Below are 20,495 nucleotides of genomic sequence, written 5' to 3'. Positions count from 1 at the left end.
AAAGGATAGATTCCTACAACATTTGTAATAATTTTTTGTTTAATAATTTTTATCACAAAGAAAAAAGAATAGAGTAATCTCTAATGACATTAAATAAAATGATATTTGAGAAAAGGAACATGCAATGAATGTATTATTGTTTGGTTTTGAATATTGGGATAAGAAATGTAAAAAGTTAATAAAGATGTGGTTGATATTTGTCTAAATATGACAAAGTTTCTATTACTTATCTTTTCAATTCATGTTTTCAATGTAGGTCCATCTAACTAACAGCGACTCAGCCTTACATAACTAGAGATGAGAACCACAGGCATGTAATCCAAACTAGAAATTCAATTTTATAGCTAAGGAAAAAGAGAAAATTTAAGTCTTTTCCTCTCAATATTTATTTAATCAGAGATTACAAAATAGTTTCAATCAAACATGTTGTAATAATTAGACTAAATCAAATAGTTTCAATCTGCTGGCCCCCAATACTTGTCTTTGTTTTTTATGTCTTGTAATTGATATCTGGACTTTTAAACCAAGGAGAAAGTTTTCCCTTCCGTCAATCGCCTTTATTATATTTGAAAATGAAAAAAAACATAAACATCTCTCTCATTTTCCAATTGCCAATTGGAATTTGTGATCATCTCGCAGTTGGAATTACTATAAACTTACGAAGTATTGAACTAACATTAGGAAAGTATTAAACTCGGTTGTTTCTCTCCTTATGATGCGCCTTACACCCATATCCAACCTTATGGAAAAACCAAGCTTCCTCCCTCCGTTTATGTTTGGGCTGCTATTTGCAACCTTTGGGGTTATTTTGTCTGCAAAATATTCTAGCATCACCGTTGATCAGTCTGCTCTTCTAGCACTCAAATCTCTTATAACTCATGATCCTCACAATTTCTTGACAACCAATTGGTCTACTTCTACCTCCGTTTGTAGCTGGATTGGTGTCACATGTGGATCTAAACACTATAGAGTCACTGCTCTGAATTTGTCAAGCATGGATCTCACAGGCACCATTTCTTCTCAATTGGGAAATCTATCTTTCCTTGCTTGGCTCGATATTCATCAAAATAGTTTCCTAGGCTCTTTACCCATTGAGTTAACTAATTTGCGTCGGATGAAATATTTGGACTTTGGTAACAATAGCTTCAATGGAGAAATCCCATTATGGTTTGGTTGCTTCAGTAAACTTCAAACATTGTCTCTATACCTTAACAACTTCATTGGTGTTATCCCATCTACTCTAGGCAATTTGTCAAAACTAGAAAGGTTGAGCTTGGGTGGGAATCAAATTACCGGTGGAATTCCAAATAGTTTATTCAAGTGCAAAGAGCTGAAGTTTTTATCATTGTTTAACAACTCCTTGGAGGGAAGTATACCTACAGAAATTGAAAATTTGACTTTGCTCAAGACTTTGGGTCTTGGTATCAACCATTTCAAAGGTAAACAATGCCTGGTTATTGTTTCATTCATTTTTATCTAATTTCCATCAACAGTTGTTTTAAGTAGTGAAGCGGGACTTTAAACAATAACCACTAAGTTCAGTGCTAGCAGAACCAAACTTTTTTTAGGTTGAGAACTGTTGTTTGTTTTCATTGCATTTCATGTGCTTAAATATTGTTAGTTTTCATTTTTGCGCAAAAACTTGTGGAGTTGAGAGACTCATTGATGTCAACTTTCTATATTCCCGAAAAACTGCATTTTATAAAGCTCATTTTGGTATTTTCCCTCCTCCACCAGGTGCTATATATTACTAATTAATTACAATATTTTAACTTCTTACTATAATACTTTTGCTTAAAAACAAGTACACACACAAATATAACATAATTCTAGCACCAAGCTATTTTGACCAGTTTCTTTATATTTTTAGGTAAAATCCCATCAACTATTGGAAACTTGACCACTCTCGAAGTTATTGATCTTGCTTATAATAACTTATCAGGTATAATATCATTTTTTCTTTTTGTTGTTACATTTATGCAATCCCTATATATTATTAATTAGCTTTTGACTTCTCTCCAATCAATTATATATTTAATACTTCGACTATTTTTTTTTTTGTATTTATAGAATATTGAACATTAGTTGTGGGTATGTTAAGGCTGTCCCTGTTTTGGGGTTGTAGCCCAATAATTGTGGCTAATTCTTTCTCAAATGGTCAGGTTCTCTGCCTTAATCCATAGAATCAAAGTATTTGTAGAATTTTGAACATTATATAAGTATTACACTCAACTATTTCCCTCCTCTCTGAATAGCCTTATCCCCTACCTAATTTCACCGTTAATCAAATCAACCTTGTAGCACTAAAATCTCATAGATTACTTTTACTTATAAATTCAAACATCACAACTCTTGATGCATTAGGTATGGATTTCACAAACACCATACCATCTCAACTGGAAATCTTCTTTCCTTGCCAAACTCAACATTTGTAACAATAGTTTCTATGTTTGTTTACCCATTGAGTACACTAGTTTGCATCAGTTAGAATATTTCAACTTTGGCAACAATAATTTCTAAAACTTAAAAGCTTGTATTTGTATAGCAACAACTTCACTGGTGTTATCCCTATCTACCCTAAGCAATTTCTCAAAACTAGAAATGTCAAAACTAGGTAATAATATTATCGTTGTAGGTCATCTACCGTTAGAAATATTTGATAACCTATCTAAACTGCAAGTCTTAAAGTTGAGAGGCGATAAGATTTCGGGTAGAATTCCAAATAGTTTAATCAAGTGCAATGAGTTAACATTTTTATCATTCTATAACAACTCTTTGGGTGCAAGTATCCCTATGGAAATTTGAAATTTTACATTATAATCAAGGGATGTTGCACCTACATCCTTGGAATGAAAATTTTAAAGATACTGAAGAATGATTAAAATTTATTAAATTCAGTTATTCGTCTCCTTATGATTTGCCTTATACCCAAACAAAACCTTATGGTAGAAATTGGCTTCTTCATCTTGGCTTTTCATCCATCATTTTTCTTTGGGTTCACCCTCAATTGTTGTTTGTTCTCAGCTTAAATTAATCAAAGCAATGATTTTCTTTGTGTTAAATGATTTTGAGATTTTGGGCGATATATTAATGGTCACAGTTGTTTGTTTTATATATTTCAAAACTTAGAGATTGGCTTATCAAGAAAGATGATGATGATGAGTATTAGTGAAGAAGGGGATAACAATAAACACAATCTAAAGATAAGTCAAAGAATATAAGTAAGTATTTTTGAGAAAACAATCTCAAACTGTTTTCAGCCATAAGTTTAATATAAGAGAAACAGAGTACATGACTTCTCTCTCTAATTACAGAAACAAATAAAGTGCATGGGTTCTATCATCAAGCTATTTTGACAAATTTGATTATATATTTTAGGTGAAAGCCTTTCGGCTATTAACAATTTGACTACTCTCGAGATCATAAATCTTTCTAATAACAACATAACAAGTATAATATCATTTCTTATAACATTTGATATTGTATAACAATGATTCCTATAATAGCTAGGAATTTTCAAGCTTCATTTGGTTATATTTTCATAATAATTCTTATCCAGGTTCCATACATGTGTAAATCTTATATATCTTTTCACCAATACAAAAATAGTTTCAAAACTAATCATCTCATTATGTCATCTACTGCCTAGATGTTTGATAACATTTCTAAATTGCAATTATTAAGCTCCACAGATAATCAAATTTCAGTAGAATTTCAAATAGCTTATTCAAGTGTAAAGGGTTCAAGTATTAATTATTGCGTAACAACTCTTTGGAGGGAATTATGCCCATAGAAATTGGAAACTTGACTCTGCCCCAATCTTTGTATTCTGGTTACAAAAAGCTCATTATCATGTGAGTTCTTACTAGTTTCTTTACTGTTCAACTCCTTAGTCCCTTTTCACCTAGACTATATCTAGGGTCTGGCGACATTTTTGGATTCCTAGTAGTCTGTATGTACAGATATATGTGTGTCTATATGTGCAGATATGTGTGTGTGTTTGCTGATTCCTTAGCAAAAAATTGTATCAATACGGCTCTTATCACTATTATAAATGTTTGGCTTAAAATGCACATGTGTTTTTGATCATTTGTGGCGAGATAAATAGCATACAGTTTAGGGAAACATATTGTATGCAATACTATCAGTTGTGTGATATTAGCTAATCGCTGCTAACTAATAAAAGTTCCTAAAAATATATATATTTGTTCAGCTTCGATGATGTATCCTATATTTGAGCAAAACTATTAAGCGTGAACTATTTTATTCCTTCTAATTGTCATCATCATTTCAACTATAAATTCAAGTATTATAATTAAAATATTTTTGGGTTGTCATAATTAAAATAGGTAAATCAACCGACACTAATATGCTCAACAAATAAATTAAAGGTTTGCTAGGAAAATATTTACAAATATTTACTGATTTAATTATACATTTCAGGTGAAATTCCTCTTGTTATTGGAAACTTGGCTTCTCTTCAGATGCTTTATCTTTTTAATAACAGATTGATAGGTATAATTTCATGTTTCTTTTATTCTCCTTTTTGTTATTAAATTTATGCAATATTTTTAAATATTTTTTGTTATTCTCCTTTGGAAAACAATGTGTGTGTTTTTTTTAAAAAAATTTATTGAATTAACATCAAGCTTGTAACTAAGTTATTTCTATCCGTTTGATTTTTTTTATTAATTTTTGCTCCGCCATAGTCCATAGTATGAGAGAAATAGATATATAAATTATTAATTATATGTTTTTTTCATCTAATTTTCACCTACTCATAAACAATCACTTATTTCAACTATTTTATTAAAACTTCTAATTTCTCCGAAAGTATATAAATAAAAATAACTGTCGTTTTAAAAATACAATTAATTACACATTTAATCCTTTAACTACTTTGAAATTAGACAAATATAAGAATATTCGTATAAGATGCATTATTTTTTCTTAGACTAATTTATTTATTATTAGACAGCTTAAAATTATTAAACTCTTTCAAATAATATATTTCTTAATACAAATATTTAAATGCAAACATGGGTAATATGACATCCCTATGCATGAAACAACTTCTTATATAAGCAAAACCAAATGTCCTGCTTTACTAATATTCTTAAAATAACAAACCTACTTACCTTAAAACTTCTTTTTATATTGCTCTACATTTTTATTTTTATTTTTCTTTATATACTCACATTTTTTGCTGTAAAATAATTACTCATTTCATAATTTTTACCACTAGAATTTAATTTTGAATTGCCAAAAGTTTAGGTATGTTTAGGAATTTATTGGAATTCCACATCCTAAGTTCATCATCTACCTTATGGCAGAAATTAGCTTATTCGTCACTTTTGATCCATCATTTTTCTTTGCTTCTCATATTTGTTCATCCAAAACTTTATTTGTTCTTGCTTTAATTAACTAAAGTGATGATTTCTTTTTGTTGGACGATTTTTAGATTTTGAGTGACATATTATGGGACCAATGTATCTAATTCTCCTCTACAACTATGAATTTTGTGTTTAGTGTTTTTTGGATGTTTTAGTTTTTCCTTTTTATGATCTATGCGGTGTTTTTTTCTGGCACAAAGATAAATATTTTTTATTGTTAATTTGAGTATTATAATTAAAATATTTTTGGGTTATCATAAGTACTATAAGACTAAACAAAACTTGCATATTTAAAAATAGGTAAATGAAACAGACACTAAAATGCTCAACAAATAAATTAAGGGTTTGCTAGGAAAATATTTACAAATTTTGACTGATTTAATTATATGTTTCAGGTGAAATTCCTCTTGTTATTGGAAACTTGACTTCTCTTCGAGAGCTTTATCTTGGCAATAACAAATTGACAGGTATAATTTCATGTTTCTTTTATTCTCCTTTTTGTTATTAAATTTATGCAATCTTTTAAAGTAAATAAAATAAAAGTTGCCTTAAAAGATTAAAACCTCATTATTATGTCCAAATGTAAGAAGTTATGAAGTAAATTAAGCAATCATTTCATCATAAAAAGGATTATATGAAACAATTACTCCACATTAGCATATGTTACTTCTATTCAAAATTTCATACTTTTAAAAAATTTCAACTTGTTGTAGTATTTCTAGCTCAACATATATATTATATATATAAGCTTGAACTCGAAAATTAATAAAAATGATTGATTGAAATATTTTTTTGAATTAAAAGATGTAATTTTATTAAATATTAGAATATAATATATATAATTAAACTCTACTAAAGTTAATTTAATATTTTCAATATTAGACAGCTTAAAATGATTAAACTCTTTCAAATAATAAATTTCGACTCAAATATTTAACAGTTGATATTATATAACAATGATTTAGAAGGGCAGATTCCTATAATAGCTAGGAATTTTTCAAGCTTCATTTGGTTATATTTTCATAACAATTCTTATTCAGGTTCCTTACATGTGTAAATCTTAAATATATTTTCATCAGTAAAAAATTAGTTTCAAAACTAATCATCTCATTATAGGTCATCTACTATCAACATGTTTGATAACATTTCTAAATTGCAATTATTAAGCTTGACACATAATGAAATTTCTAAATTGCAATTATTAAGCTTGACACATAATTAAATTTTAGTAGAATTTCAAATAGCTTATTCAAGTGTAAAGAGTTGATGTATTTATCATTGCATAACAACTCTTTGGAGGGAATTATGCCTATAGAAATTGGAAACTAGACTATGCCCCAATCTTTGTATTCTTGTTACAACAAGCTCATTATCATGTGAGTTCTTACTAGTTTCTTTACTGTTCAACTCCTCAGTCCCTTTTCACCTAGACTATATCTAGGGTCTAGCGGCATTTTTGGGTTCCTAGTAGTCTGTATGTGCAGATATATGTGTGTGTCTATATGTGCAGATATGTGTGTTTGCTGATTCCTTAGCAAGAAATTGTATCAATACGGCGCTTATCACTATTATAAATGTTTGGCTTAAAATGCACATGTGTTTTTGATAATTTGTGGCTAGAGATAAATAGCATACAGTTTAGGGAAACATATTGTATGCAATAGTATGAGTTGTTTGACATTAGATGATCACTTCTAACTAATAAAAGTTTCTAAATATATATATATATATGTTCGGCTTCGATGATGTATCCTATATTTGAGCAAAACTAATAAGCGTGAACTATTTTATTCCATCTAATTTTCATCATCATTTCAACTATAAATTTGAGTATTATAATTAAATTATTTTTGGGCTGTCATAAGTACTATAAAACTAAACAAAACTTGCATATTTAAAAATAGGTAAATGAAACGACACTAATATGCTCAACAAATAAATTAAGGGTTTGCTAGGAAAATAGTTACAAATATTTTTGTGTTTAGTGCTAAAAAAAATGCCTACAATGCTCAAAAAAATAAATTAATGGCTTGCTAGAAAATGGTGATTCTTTGAATTCATGTTGCCAATGTGTGTTAATAGAAAGAAATTGGGAGCAACCGTGAAGAAAATAAATTGAGGATCTCAATCAAACACGTTTCACATTACTTGTCTTTTCATTTCATGATTTGATTGATTTATCAAACAAAGAATAATTGAAAATGGAAAGTAAGGGTAAAAGTTGGGAAGGATAGATGAAAAATAATTCATTGTTTGGCCCAAACGTGAATAATGCAGTCTTAAAACAACATTTCTTGTGGAAAGCTTGTGTGAAATTAATGGTGAAAAAGGAGGCCACTTTACAAATTCATGTTTGAATGGAAGAAAGTGTAAAAGGCAACCCAATATGAGGGAGATTAATAATGGCTCAACGCATGAAAAACACCAATGTAGGTCCATCCAACCAACTGGGACTCATCAATTCATGTGACGAATTTTCAAATTAGAAAAGTATTTAAAGAATATTGAACTAACATTAAAAAGTATTAAACTCGGTTGTTTCTCTCCTTATGATGCGCCTTACACCCATGTCCAACCTTATGGCAAAACCAAGCTTCCTCCCTCCATTTATGTTTGGGCTGCTATTCGTAACCTTTGGGGTTATTTTGTCTGCAAAATATTCTAGCATCACCGTTGATCAATCTGCTCTTCTAGCACTCAAATCTCATATAACTCATGATCCTCACAATTTCTTGACAACCAATTGGTCTACTTCTACCTCTTTTTGTAGCTGGATTGGTGTCACATGTGGATCTAAACACTATAGGGTCACTGCTCTGAATTTGTCAAGCATGGATCTCACAGGCACCATTTCTTCTCAATTGGGAAATCTATCTTTCCTTGCTTGGCTCGATATTCATCAAAATAGTTTCCTAGGCTCTTTACCCATTGAGTTAACTAATTTGCGTCGGATGAAATATTTGGACTTTGGTAACAATAGCTTCAATGGAGAAATCCCATTATGGTTTGGTTGCTTCAGTAAACTTCAAACATTGTCTCTATACCTTAACAACTTCATTGGTGTTATCCCATCTACTCTAGGCAATTTGTCAAAACTAGAAAGGTTGAGCTTGGGTGGGAATCAAATTACCGGTAGAATTCCAAATAGTTTATTCAAGTGCAAAGAGCTGAAGTTTTTAGCATTGTTTAACAACTCCTTGGAGGGAAGTATACCTACAGAAACTGAAAATTTGACTTTGCTCAAGACTTTGGGTCTTGTTATCAACCATTTCAAAGGTAAACAATGCCTGGTTATTGTTTCATTCATTTTTATCTAATTTCCATCAACAGTTGTTTTAAGTAGTGAAGCGGGACTTTAAACAATAACCACTAAGTTCAGTGCTAGCAGAACCAAACTTTTTTTAGGTTGAGAACTGTTGTTTGTTTTCATTGCATTTCATGTGCTTAAATATTGTTAGTTTTTATTTTTGCGCAAAAACTTGTGGAGTTGAGAGACTCATTGATGTCAACTTTCTATATTCCCGAAAAACTGCATTTTATAAAGCTCATTTTGGTATTTTCCCTCCTCCACCAGGTGCTATATATTACTAATTAATTACAATCTTTTAACTTCTTACTATAATACTTTTGGCTTAAAAACAATTAATTACACATTTAATCCTTTAACTACTTTGAAATTAGAAAAATATAAAAATCTTGGTATAAGACATATATTTTTAGATGCTTTACTTTTTCTTTGACTAACTTACTTATATTTTTAGGTGAAATCTCATTAATAATTGGAAACTTGACTACCCTCAAAGCTATTGATCTTTCTAATAACAACTTATCAAGTATAATATTATTGTTTTCTTTTTTTTTCTTATACTATTATGAGTATAAGAAACAAATTTGAGTTACAAATTGTCAAAAGTTCAACGTGTTTGAGTATTTATTAAAATTTCTCTATATCCTGGGTTACTTCTAAGTTAGCTATCTACATTAAACATAAATTAAAAAAAAAGATAACATAATTCTAGCACCAAGATATTTTGACCTATTTATTTATATTTTAGGTAAAATCCCATCAACTGTTAGAAACTTGACCACTCTCGAAAAGTTATTGAACTTTCTAATAACAACTTATCAAGTATAATATCATTTTTTTTCTTTTTGTTGTTACATTTATGCAATCCCTTTTTAGTTGTTATATATTATCAGGTATATATTATTAAAATAGTTACTATAAAACTAAACAAAATTTGCATATTTCAAAATAGGTAAATCAAACAGACACTAATATGCTCAACAAATAAATTAAGGGTTTGCCAGGAAAATATTTACAAATATTTACTGATTTAATTATATGTTTCAGGTGAAATTCCTCTTGTTATTGAAAACTTGACTTCTAAATTATAATTTGGATCTATTTCTTACCCTTTTGGAAACAATGTGTGTGTGTGTTTTTTTTAAATATTGAATTAACATTAAAATTGTAACTAAGCTATTTCTATCCGTTTTATTTTTTATTAATTTTTGCTCCACCATAATCCATACTATGAGAGAAATAGATATATAAATTATTAATTATATGTTTTTTTTTCATCTAATTTTCACCTACTCATAAACAATCAGTTATTTCAATTATTTTATTAAAACTTCTAATTTCTCTGAAACTAAATTTATTTAGTGATAAGAAAAGAGTTAAATTTTACATTAAATTATTTTAAGATTTGATTTTTAATTTGGACCTACTTCATACCTTTTGAATCACACACTACTTCTAATTAGCTATTTCTTCTACCTTTTAGATTTGCCTTATTAAACTCTTAAAATAATTAATAAAAATAATTATATATTTACTTATTTAATTATATGTTTCAGGTAAAATTCCTCTTGTTATTGGAAACTTGACTTCTCTTCTAGTGCTTTATCTTGGCAATAACACATTGACAGGTATAATTTCATGTTTCTTTTATTCTCTTTTTGTTATTAAATTTATGCAATATTTTTAAGTAATTAAAAATTAGTATAATCTATTTGAATTTCCAAAAGTTTAGTTATGTTTAGGTATTTATTGGAACTCCACATCCTTAGTTCACCATCTACCTTATGGCCGAAATTAGCTTATTCGTCCCTTTTGATCCATCATTTTTCTTTGCTTCCCATATTTGTTCATCCATAACTTTATTTGTTCTTGCTTTAATTAACTAAAGTGATGATTTCTTTTTGTTGGATGATTTTTAGATTTTGAGTGACATATTATGGGACCAATGTATCTAATTCTCCTCTACAACTATGAATTTTGTGTTTAGTGTTTTTTTGGATGTTTTAGTTTTTCCTTTTTATGATCTATGCGGTGTTTTTTTCTGGCACAAAGATAAATATTTTTTTTGTTAATTTGAGTATTATAATTAAAATATTTTTGGGTTATCATAAGTAATATAAGACTAAACAAAACTTGCATATTTAAAAATAGGTAAATGAAACAGATACTAATATGCTCAACAAATAAATTAAGGGCTTGGTAGGAAAATATTTACAAATTTTGACCGATTTAATTATACATTTCAGGTGAAATTCCTCTTGTTATTGGAAACTTGACATCTCTCCAATCACTTTATCTTAGCTATAACAAATTGACAGGTATAATTTCATGTTTCTTTTATTCTCCTTTTTTTTATTAAATCTATGCAATTTTTAAGTAAATAAAATAAAAGTTCTTAAAAGATTAAAACCTCATTATTATGTCTAAATGTAAGAAGTTACGAAGTAAATTAAGCAATCATTTCATCATAAAAAGGATTATATGGAACAATTACTCTGCATTAGTATATGTTACTTCTATTCAAATTATCGTACTTTCAAAAAATGTCAACTTTTTGTACTATTTCTAGCTCGACATATATATTAAATATATAAGCCTGAACTCGAAAACTAATAAAAACGGTTGATTAAAATATCTTTTTGAATTAAAAGATGTAATTTTATTAAATATTAAAATATAATATATATATATATAATTAAACTCTACTAATCATTCATGTGTATAGCAAATATTATTTATTTCCAATTTTTCTTCCAAATAAAGTTGAAGTTTTGAATATTATTTCATTAAAAAAAGTTTTAAATATTATTGTGTATTATGTGTAAACATTTTGAGTATAAGAAACAAATTTGAGTATTTCTTTATATACTCATATTTTATTTTTATATTACTATAATACTTTTGACTTAAAACAATTAATTACACATTTAATCCTTTAACTACTTTAAAATTAGAAAAATATAAGAATAAGAAAAATATCAATAATTTGAACTCCACATCCTAAGTTCACCATCTACCTTATGGAAGAAATTAGCTTATTCTTCCCTTTTGATCCATCATTTTTCTTTGCTTCCCATATTTGTTCATCCATAACTTTATTTTTTCTTGATTTAATTAACTAAAGTGACATATTCGTACCAAAGGCCATTTTGGCCAAGCAATCGGCAACTTTATTATGTTCTCTAGGAAAATGTTGAATGGCCCATGAACGTACATTTATACATCTGATGAGGGTAGAATTCGAGCTTGAGGGAGAGGAGTCCTGAATGGCTTTAACCACCTCCAAGCTATCAGTTTGTATCAATACACCATCATAGCGCCCTTTGTGAATGAGAGCTAATCCATCAAGAACTACCCATAGTTCAGCATTGAAGGCTGAGCATTTGCCTAGATTTTTGTTGTATCCCATAATCCACTCCCTTTTTCCATTTCTTTTGACTTCCCCCGCTTCAGAATCACCCAAGGCAATTTGGACCGCTCCATCAGTGCAAAGATTGATCCAACTTTCCGACATCTCGACTGCTAACTTTTGTTCTTTTTGTCTAGAAATGTCTTCCCTATGAAAAGAAACAAACTATTTTGCCCAAAATATATAATATCTTAATAATCTCACCTGTGCTCCAAGAGACACCCTAAAATAGAAAAAAAGCTTCGATCTTTCCAAATACATCAACTTAACATGAATATAGTATGAGAATAATAATATGAATGAATCACGATGGTTATAAGTATGTGAAAACTTGATTAATTGAATCACTTTAATCCAATTCTATTTAGTTGAGTTTTCACTTTATTTAGTTGAGACTCATTTCTATTGGTTTAATTGATCAATTTCAAATTTGAGTGTCCAAACCAAATAAGTCAAATAAAGCGACATACTAAACTCTTTATATAAGTTACATTAAACCCAATACCTACATCCAGGCTGAAGTTGATTTTCATTTAACCCAAAATCAAATAATCAGCCAATCCAACTCATTTTCAATTAAATGAAATCCAACCCAACTCATTTATTTATATAGAGAGATTACTCTTTTATTTATAAAAATAATATGGTGTAGACATGCAGTCTTGCATTTTTCTGGCTTTCATTTTTTACCGTGTACTGTGGTTGGAGCCCAATATTACTCATATTACTATAAGACTAAACTAAATTTGCATATTTAAAATAGGTAAATGAAACAGACACTAATATGCTCAACAAATAAATTAAGGGCTTGGTAGGAAAATATTTGCAAATTTTGACCGATTTAATTATACGTTTCAAGTGAAATTCCTCTTGTTATTGGAAACTTAACTTCTCTCCAATCACTTTATCTTAGCTATAACAAATTGACAATATAATTCCATGTTTCTTTTACTCTCCTTTTTTTAATTAAATTTATGCAATTTTTTAAGTAAATAAAATAAAAGTTACCTTAAAAGATTAAATGTCTAGTGAGAGTAAATAAAATGAGATATGCAAACTTCTAACTAAGCTATTTCTATCCGTTTGATTTTTTTACTAATTTTTGCTCGACCATAGTTCATAGTATGAGAGAAATAGATATATAAATTATTAATTATATGTTTTTTTCATCTAATTTTCACCTAGTCATAAACAATCACTTATTTCAACTATTTTATTGAAACTTCTAATTTCTCTGAAAGTAAATTTATTTGTGATAAGAAAAGAGTTAAATTTTACATTAAATTATTTTAAAATTTGATTTTTAATTTGGACCTACTTTATACCCTTTTGAATCACACACTACTTCTAATTAGCTATTTCTTCTACCTTTTAGATTTGCCTTATTAAACTCTTAAAATAATTAATAAAAATAATTATATATTTACTGATTTAATTATATGTTTCAGGTAAAATTCCTCTTGTTATTAGAAACTTGACTTCTCTCCAATACCTTTCTCTTAGCAATAACAAATTGACAGGTATAATTAAATTTTTTGGGTTGTCATAATTAAAATATTTTTGGTTTGTCATAATTAAAATAGGTAAATCAACCGACACTAATATGCTCAACAAATAAATTAAAGGTTTGCTAGGAAAATATTTACAAATATTTACTGATTTAATTATACATTTCAGGTGAAATTCCTCTTGTTATTGGAAACTTGGCTTCTCTTCAGATGCTTTATCTTTTCAATAACAGATTGACAGGTATAATTTCATGTTTCTTTTATTCTCCTTTTTGTTATTAAATTTATGCAATATTTTAAATTTTTTTGTTATTCTCCTTTGGAAAACAATGTGTGTGTTTTTTTTTAAAAATTTATTGAATTAACATCAAGCTTGTAACTAAGTTATTTCTATCCGTTTGATTTTTTATTAATTTTTGCTCGACCATAGTCCATAGTATGAGAGAAATAGATATATAAATTATTAATTATATGTTTTTTCATCTAATTTTCACCTAGTCATAAACAATCACTTATTTCAACTATTTTATTAAAACTTCTAATTTCTCCGAAAGTATATAAATAAAAATAACTGTCGTTTTAAAAATACAATTAATTACACATTTAATCCTTTAACTACTTTGAAATTAGACAAATATAAGAATATTGGTATAAGATGCATTATTTTTCTTAGACTAATTTATTTATTATTAGACAGCTTAAAATTATTAAACTCTTTCAAATAATATATTTCTTAATACAAATATTTAAATGCAAACATGGGTAATATGACATCCCTATGCATGAACCAACTTCTTATATAAGCAAAACCAAATGTCCTGCTTTACTATTATTCTTAAAACTTCTTTTTATATTGCTCTACATTTTATGTTTTTCTTTTTCTTTATATACTCACATTTTTGCTGTAAAAATAATAATTACTCATTTCATAATTTTAACCATTAGAATTTGATTCATGAAAAAAAATTAGTATAATCTATTTGAATTGCCAAAAGTTTAGGTATGTTTAGGAATTTATTGGAACTCCACATCCTAAGTTCACCATCTAGCTTATGGTAGAAATTAGCTTATTCGTCATTTTTCTTTGCTTCCCATATTGTTCATCCAAAACTTTATTTGTTCTTGCTTTAATTAACTAAAGTGGTGATTTCTTTTTGTTGGATGATTTTTAGATTTTGAGTGACATATTATGGGACCAATGTATCTAATTCTCCTCTACAACTATGAATTTTGTGTTTAGTGGTTTTATGGATGTTTTAGTTTTTCCTTTTTATGATCTATGCGGTGTTTTTTTCTGGCACAAAGATAAATATTTTTTATTGTTAATTTGAGTATTATAATTAAAATATTTTGGGTTACCATAAGTACTATAAGACTAAACAAAACTTGTATATTTAAAAATAGGTAAATGAAACCGACACTAATATGCTCAATAAATAAATTAAGGGTTTGCTAGGAAAATATTTGCAAATTTTGATTGATTTAATTATATGTTTCAGGTGAAATTCCTCTTGTTATTGAAAACTTGACTTCTCTTCGAGAGCTTTATCTTGACAATAACAAATTGACAGGTATAATTTCATGTTTCTTTTATTCTCCTTTTTGTTATTAAATTTATGCAATCTTTTTAAGTAATTAAAAATTAGTATAATATATTTGAATTGCCAAAAGTTTAGGTATTTATTGGAACTCCACATCCTAAGTTCACCATCTACCTTATGGCAGAAATTAGCTTATTCCTCCCTTTTGATCCATCATTTTTCTTTGCTTCCCATATTTGTTCATCCATAACTTTATTTGTTTTGCTTTTATTAACTGAAATGATGATTTCTTTTTGTTGGATGATTTTTAAATTTTGAGTGACATATTATGGGACCAATGTATCTAATCCTCCTCTACAACTATGAATTTTGTGTTTAGTGGTTTTATGGATGTTTTAGTTTTCCTTTTTATGATCTATGCGGTGTTTTTTCTGGCACAAGGATAAATATTTTTTTATTGTTAATAAGTAAGACTTCTAATTAATTCACTAAAAGTATTTTATTAAGAAATTTATTTGATAATGAAAGAATTTTAAATTTTATTTAAATTTTACATTAAATTAATTTATGTTCTGAATTATAATTTGGACCTATTTCTTACCCTTTTGGAAACAATGTGTTTTTTTTAAAAATTTATTGGATTAACATCAATCTTGTAACTAAGCTATTTCTATCCGTTTGATTTTTTATTAATTTTTGCTCGACCATAGTCCATAGTATGAGAGAAATAGATATATAAATTATTAATTATATGTTTTTTTCATCTAATTTTCACCTAGTCATAAACAATCACTTATTTCAACTATTTTATTAAAACTCGTAATTTCTCTGAAAGTAAATATATTTGGTGATAAGAAAAGAGTTAAATTTTACATTAAAATATATTAAGATTTGATTTTAATTTGGACCTACTTTATACCCTTTTGAATCACGCACAACTTCTAATTAGCTATTTCTTCTACCTTTTAGATTTGCCTTATTAAACTCTTAAAGTAATTAATAAAAATAATTATATATTTATTGATTTAATTATATGTTTCAAGTGAAATTCCTCTTGTTATTGGAAACTTGACTTCTCTCCAAATACTTTCTCTTAACAATAACAAATTGAGAGGCATAATTTCATGTTTCTTTTATTCTCCATTTTGTTATTAAATTTATGCAATATTTTAAGTAATTAAAAATACAGACTGTTTTTTCATCAAAATAGAATATATAAAATTATTAATTATATGTTTTTCATCTATTTTTAGAAATCTTATTTCTCTCAAGTACATTATTCTTTCCAATAACTTCTTTAAAATAGAATATATAAATGATGATGTCTTTTTGTTGGATGATTTTGAGATTTTGAGTGACATATTATGGGACCAATGTATCTAATTAATCTCTATCAATTTCGAAAGGAAGCAATTAAAAATATTTAATCACATCGTTAATATTTTTCATAATGTACATGTTATATCAATTTGGTCATGATTTAATAAATTTAACCAGCAATATTTTTGTAAATGTTGAGCCAAAATTTATTGAATTTTTTTAGAATCAAGATCAAGTTAACAAAATATGTAAACATTGAGAGTTAAATTTATTATTATACTAATAAAAATCATACACAATTGACAAAAGAAATTAACGTCATGATTAATTTCCTTCATTGCTAACTTTCAAGATAGACAGAGATTAAATTGTTTCAATTTTTTTAAGGAGACTAATTTATTCAATTTCGAAATCGAGAGGAACCAGATAAATCTTTTTACCTTATTCTTTTCATATTATTTTTTAATATTTAGTAATTTTAAAAAAATTATTTATTAAATTTCTAAACAAAGACAACTTAGTAATTTTCATTTTAACAACAAATATATATTTATTATAAGTATTTATATTTGTTTTCCATGCAATATATACATATAATATAAAATAAATAATAGCATACTATAAACTTTTTTAAAAGCCTAACTTTTTTTACTTCTAACTTATTTTCAATATTTTTGTTCAGATAACCTAAATATCACTTTTAGGTTTAGATAATTGATTTTCGGAGTCGTTTAGTTTAAATAAGTCATATTTTATTTATTAAATATATTATTTTAAGAAAATTAACTAATAATTGAATTTGAGTGTAATTACATGTAAATATAAATGTATGACATATTTGAGTAATTATTCTAATTAGTAGGTTTCATGGATTCATTTACACTCTTGATCAATTCTTATGGGGGGTTGAGAATTAAAGTAATTATGTGAGTAGTTACAAGTAATTACAATCAAAATCAATTACCATAGGACTTTTCAAGTATACTCGTTAGGGGAGAAACTAGAAAATTCTTTTAGGGTGACCAAAATCATATTGTAATTTTTACGATAGTAAAAATGCACTATTACATTTTAATAACCTATATCTTTAAAATTTTTAAAGGATTAAATCAAATTTTTATATTTTTAGGGAGTAAAGTGAAATTTTACCTTTTCTAGTTTAAAATTTAAAAAACTTAAAGGGCCTAAATGAAAAATTTTCCATTTTAAGGGGCGTCGAATATTTCCTCTACAACTATGAATTTTGTGTTTAGTATTTGATATATATTTTTGGATATAAATTTGCTAGACCATAGTTCATATGAGAGAAATAGAATATATAAATTATTAGTTATATGTTTGTTCATCTAAATTTCACCTAGTCATAAACAATCAGTTATTTCAATTATTTTATTAAAACTTCTAATTTCTCTAAAACTAAATTTATTTGGTGATAAGAAAAGAGTTAAATTTCACATTAAATTCTATTAAGATTTAATTTTAATTTGGACCTACTTTATACCTTTTGAATCACACACTACTAATTAGCTATTCCTTCTATCTTTTAGATTTGCCTTATTGTTTTATGTCTTGATTTAGTTGTTGCTAAGCCATAGTTGATATTATTGAATAGGAAAGAAATAGAGTACATGAGTTGTAGCTTTGATTACATAGAAACACGGTACATATTATATGTTTCAAACTTATTCTAATCCGCATTGATAACACCGCACACTATTATTGTGTCTTTCTCTTCTTCACACAACTCCCACAGTCTCACAAAATACAACCCTGAAGTAGCTTTAATTTTTGACGATTTTAAGGTTTATTATAAAAATAATTAATAAATTTTGACTTTTTTGTGAAATAAATGTTGATGATTTTAATTATATATTTAGGTGAAATTCCGTCAGTTATTGGAAACCTTATTTCCCTCACGGACATCAATCTGGGTCTTAACTACTTTACAGGTATAATATCATCTTTATTATATTTTAGGTGAAATTCCGTTGATTATTTTGACCCATTTATTTATATTTTTAGGTGAAATCCCATCAACTATTGGAAACTTGACCATTTTCGAAGCTATTTATATTTCTAATAACAACTTATTAGGTATAATATCATTTTTTTCTTGTTGTTGTTACATTTATGCAATCCCTTTTTAATTGTTATATATTATTAATCAATACGGCACTTATCACTATTATAAATGTTTGGCTTAAAATGCAAATGTGTTTTTGATAATTTGTGGCGAGAGATAAATAATAAGTAGTTTAGGGAAACATATTGTATGCAATAGAGGTGATCATGGGTCGGGCTAGGTTTGGGCTGGGCCTAGAAAAATTTTTGGCCCTCGTCCTAGGCCCGGGCTCGGCCCGGCCCAAAATATGGGCCTGAAATTTTTGGGTATTATAATTAAAATATTTTTGGGTTATCATAAGTACTATAAGACTAAACAAAACTTGCATATTTAAAAATAGGTAAATGAAACAGACACTAATATGCTCAACAAATAAATTAAGGGTTTGCTAGGAAAATATTTGCAAATTTTGACCGATTTAATTATACGTTTCAGGTGAAATTCCTCTTGTTATTGGAAACTTGACTTCTCTTCGAGTTCTTGATCTTTACAATAACAAATTGACAGGTATAATTTCATGTTTCTTTTATTCTCCATTTTGTTATTAAATTTATGCAATATTTTTAAGTAATTAAAAATTAGTCTAATCTATTTGAATGGCCAAAAGTTTAGGTATGTTTAGGTATTTATTGGAACTCCACATCCTAAGTTCACCATCTACCTTATGGCAGAAATTAGCTTATTCGTCCCTTTTGATCCGTCACATTTCTTTGCTTCCCATATTTGTTCGTCCATAACTTTATTTGTTCTTGATTTAATTAACTAAAGTGATGATTTCTTTTTGTTGGATGAATTTGAGATTTTGAGTGACATATTATGGGACCAATGTATCTAATTCTCCTCTACAACTATGAATTTTGTGTTTAGTGTTTGACATATTCTTTTGGATGTTTTAGTTTTTCCTTTTTATGATCTATGCGGTGTTTTTTTCTGGCACAAAGATAAATATTTTTTATTTTATTGTTAATTTGAGTATTATAATTAAAATATTTTTGGGTTATCATAAGTACTATAAGACTAAACAAAACTTGCATATTTAAAAATAGGTAAATGAAACAGACACTAATATGCTCAACAAATAAATTAAGGGTTTGCTAGGAAAATATTTGCAAATTTTGACCGATTTAATTATACGTTTCAGGTGAAATTCCTCTTGTAATTGGAAACTTGACTTCTCTTCGAGTTCTTGATCTTAGCAATAACAAATTGACAGGTATAATTTCATGTTTCTTTTATTCTCCATTTTGTTATTAAATTTATGCAATATTTTTAAGTAATTAAAAATTAGTCTAATCTATTTGAATGGCCAAAAGTTTAGGTATGTTTAGGTATTTATTGGAACTCCACATCCTAAGTTCACCATCTACCTTATGGCAGAAATTAGCTTATTCGTCCCTTTTGATCCGTCACATTTCTTTGCTTCCCATATTTGTTCATCCATAACTTTATTTGTTCTTGATTTAATTAACTAAAGTGATGATTTCTTTTTGTTGGATGAATTTGAGATTTTGAGTGACATATTATGGTTTGAAAATATCAATAACTTGAATTACTAATTACTTAAATTCAATATAACAAATATGATGGTTTGAATATTAAACTAGTGAAATGTGGATTCTTGATACTATTGGATTTAATATCCAGTGTAGTATTTCTTGAATTACCATCGATTAGAATGCAGATTTATTAGAAAACATCCTACTCAACTCTACCAACTACTGTACGTGAACAGTGCCGTGAACAATTGTATTCCCCAAGTACGAATCTAGCTCTAATACCAATTTTTGTGCAAAAGCGTGTAAAAGAGTAAAATTATTGTACTAAAAATCACACTAATTTCAATTCCCAGGAAAGAGAGGTGGATCACAAGGATCGCTTAAGTACCAGGTCTTTCC

The 20,495-nt window shown here is 27.4% G+C and overlaps 1 protein-coding gene across 5 annotated transcripts; it reads left to right on the top strand.

The window, feature by feature from the left end:
• The first annotated feature begins 554 nt into the window (after positions 1-554).
• On the top strand, positions 555-20,095 carry LOC107955126 (LRR receptor-like serine/threonine-protein kinase GSO2). Of its 5 annotated transcripts, XM_041110336.1 has the most exons (12): positions 555-1,439; positions 1,871-1,942; positions 4,444-4,515; positions 5,789-5,860; positions 10,257-10,328; positions 10,947-11,018; positions 13,558-13,629; positions 13,787-13,858; positions 15,117-15,188; positions 18,356-18,427; positions 19,036-19,107; positions 19,742-20,095. In XM_041110336.1, exons 1-12 carry the CDS (start codon positions 713-715, stop codon positions 19,852-19,854), a joined length of 1,560 nt encoding a protein of 519 aa, XP_040966270.1. In that variant the 5' UTR covers positions 555-712; the 3' UTR covers positions 19,855-20,095. The 5 variants fall into 5 exon arrangements, with proteins under 5 accessions (XP_040966270.1, XP_040966271.1, XP_040966272.1 ...); XM_041110337.1 differs by lacking the exon at positions 13,558-13,629 and having other exon boundaries at positions 556-1,439; positions 19,742-19,869; XM_041110338.1 differs by lacking the exons at positions 15,117-15,188; positions 18,356-18,427 and having other exon boundaries at positions 558-1,439; positions 19,742-19,869.
• The last annotated feature ends 400 nt before the right edge of the window (positions 20,096-20,495 follow it).

Source organism: Gossypium hirsutum, unplaced genomic scaffold (assembly GCF_007990345.1).
Source record: "Gossypium hirsutum isolate 1008001.06 unplaced genomic scaffold, Gossypium_hirsutum_v2.1 scaffold_129, whole genome shotgun sequence".
Taxonomy (NCBI): domain Eukaryota; kingdom Viridiplantae; phylum Streptophyta; class Magnoliopsida; order Malvales; family Malvaceae; genus Gossypium; species Gossypium hirsutum.
This window is presented reverse-complemented; position numbering and strand designations above follow the sequence as displayed.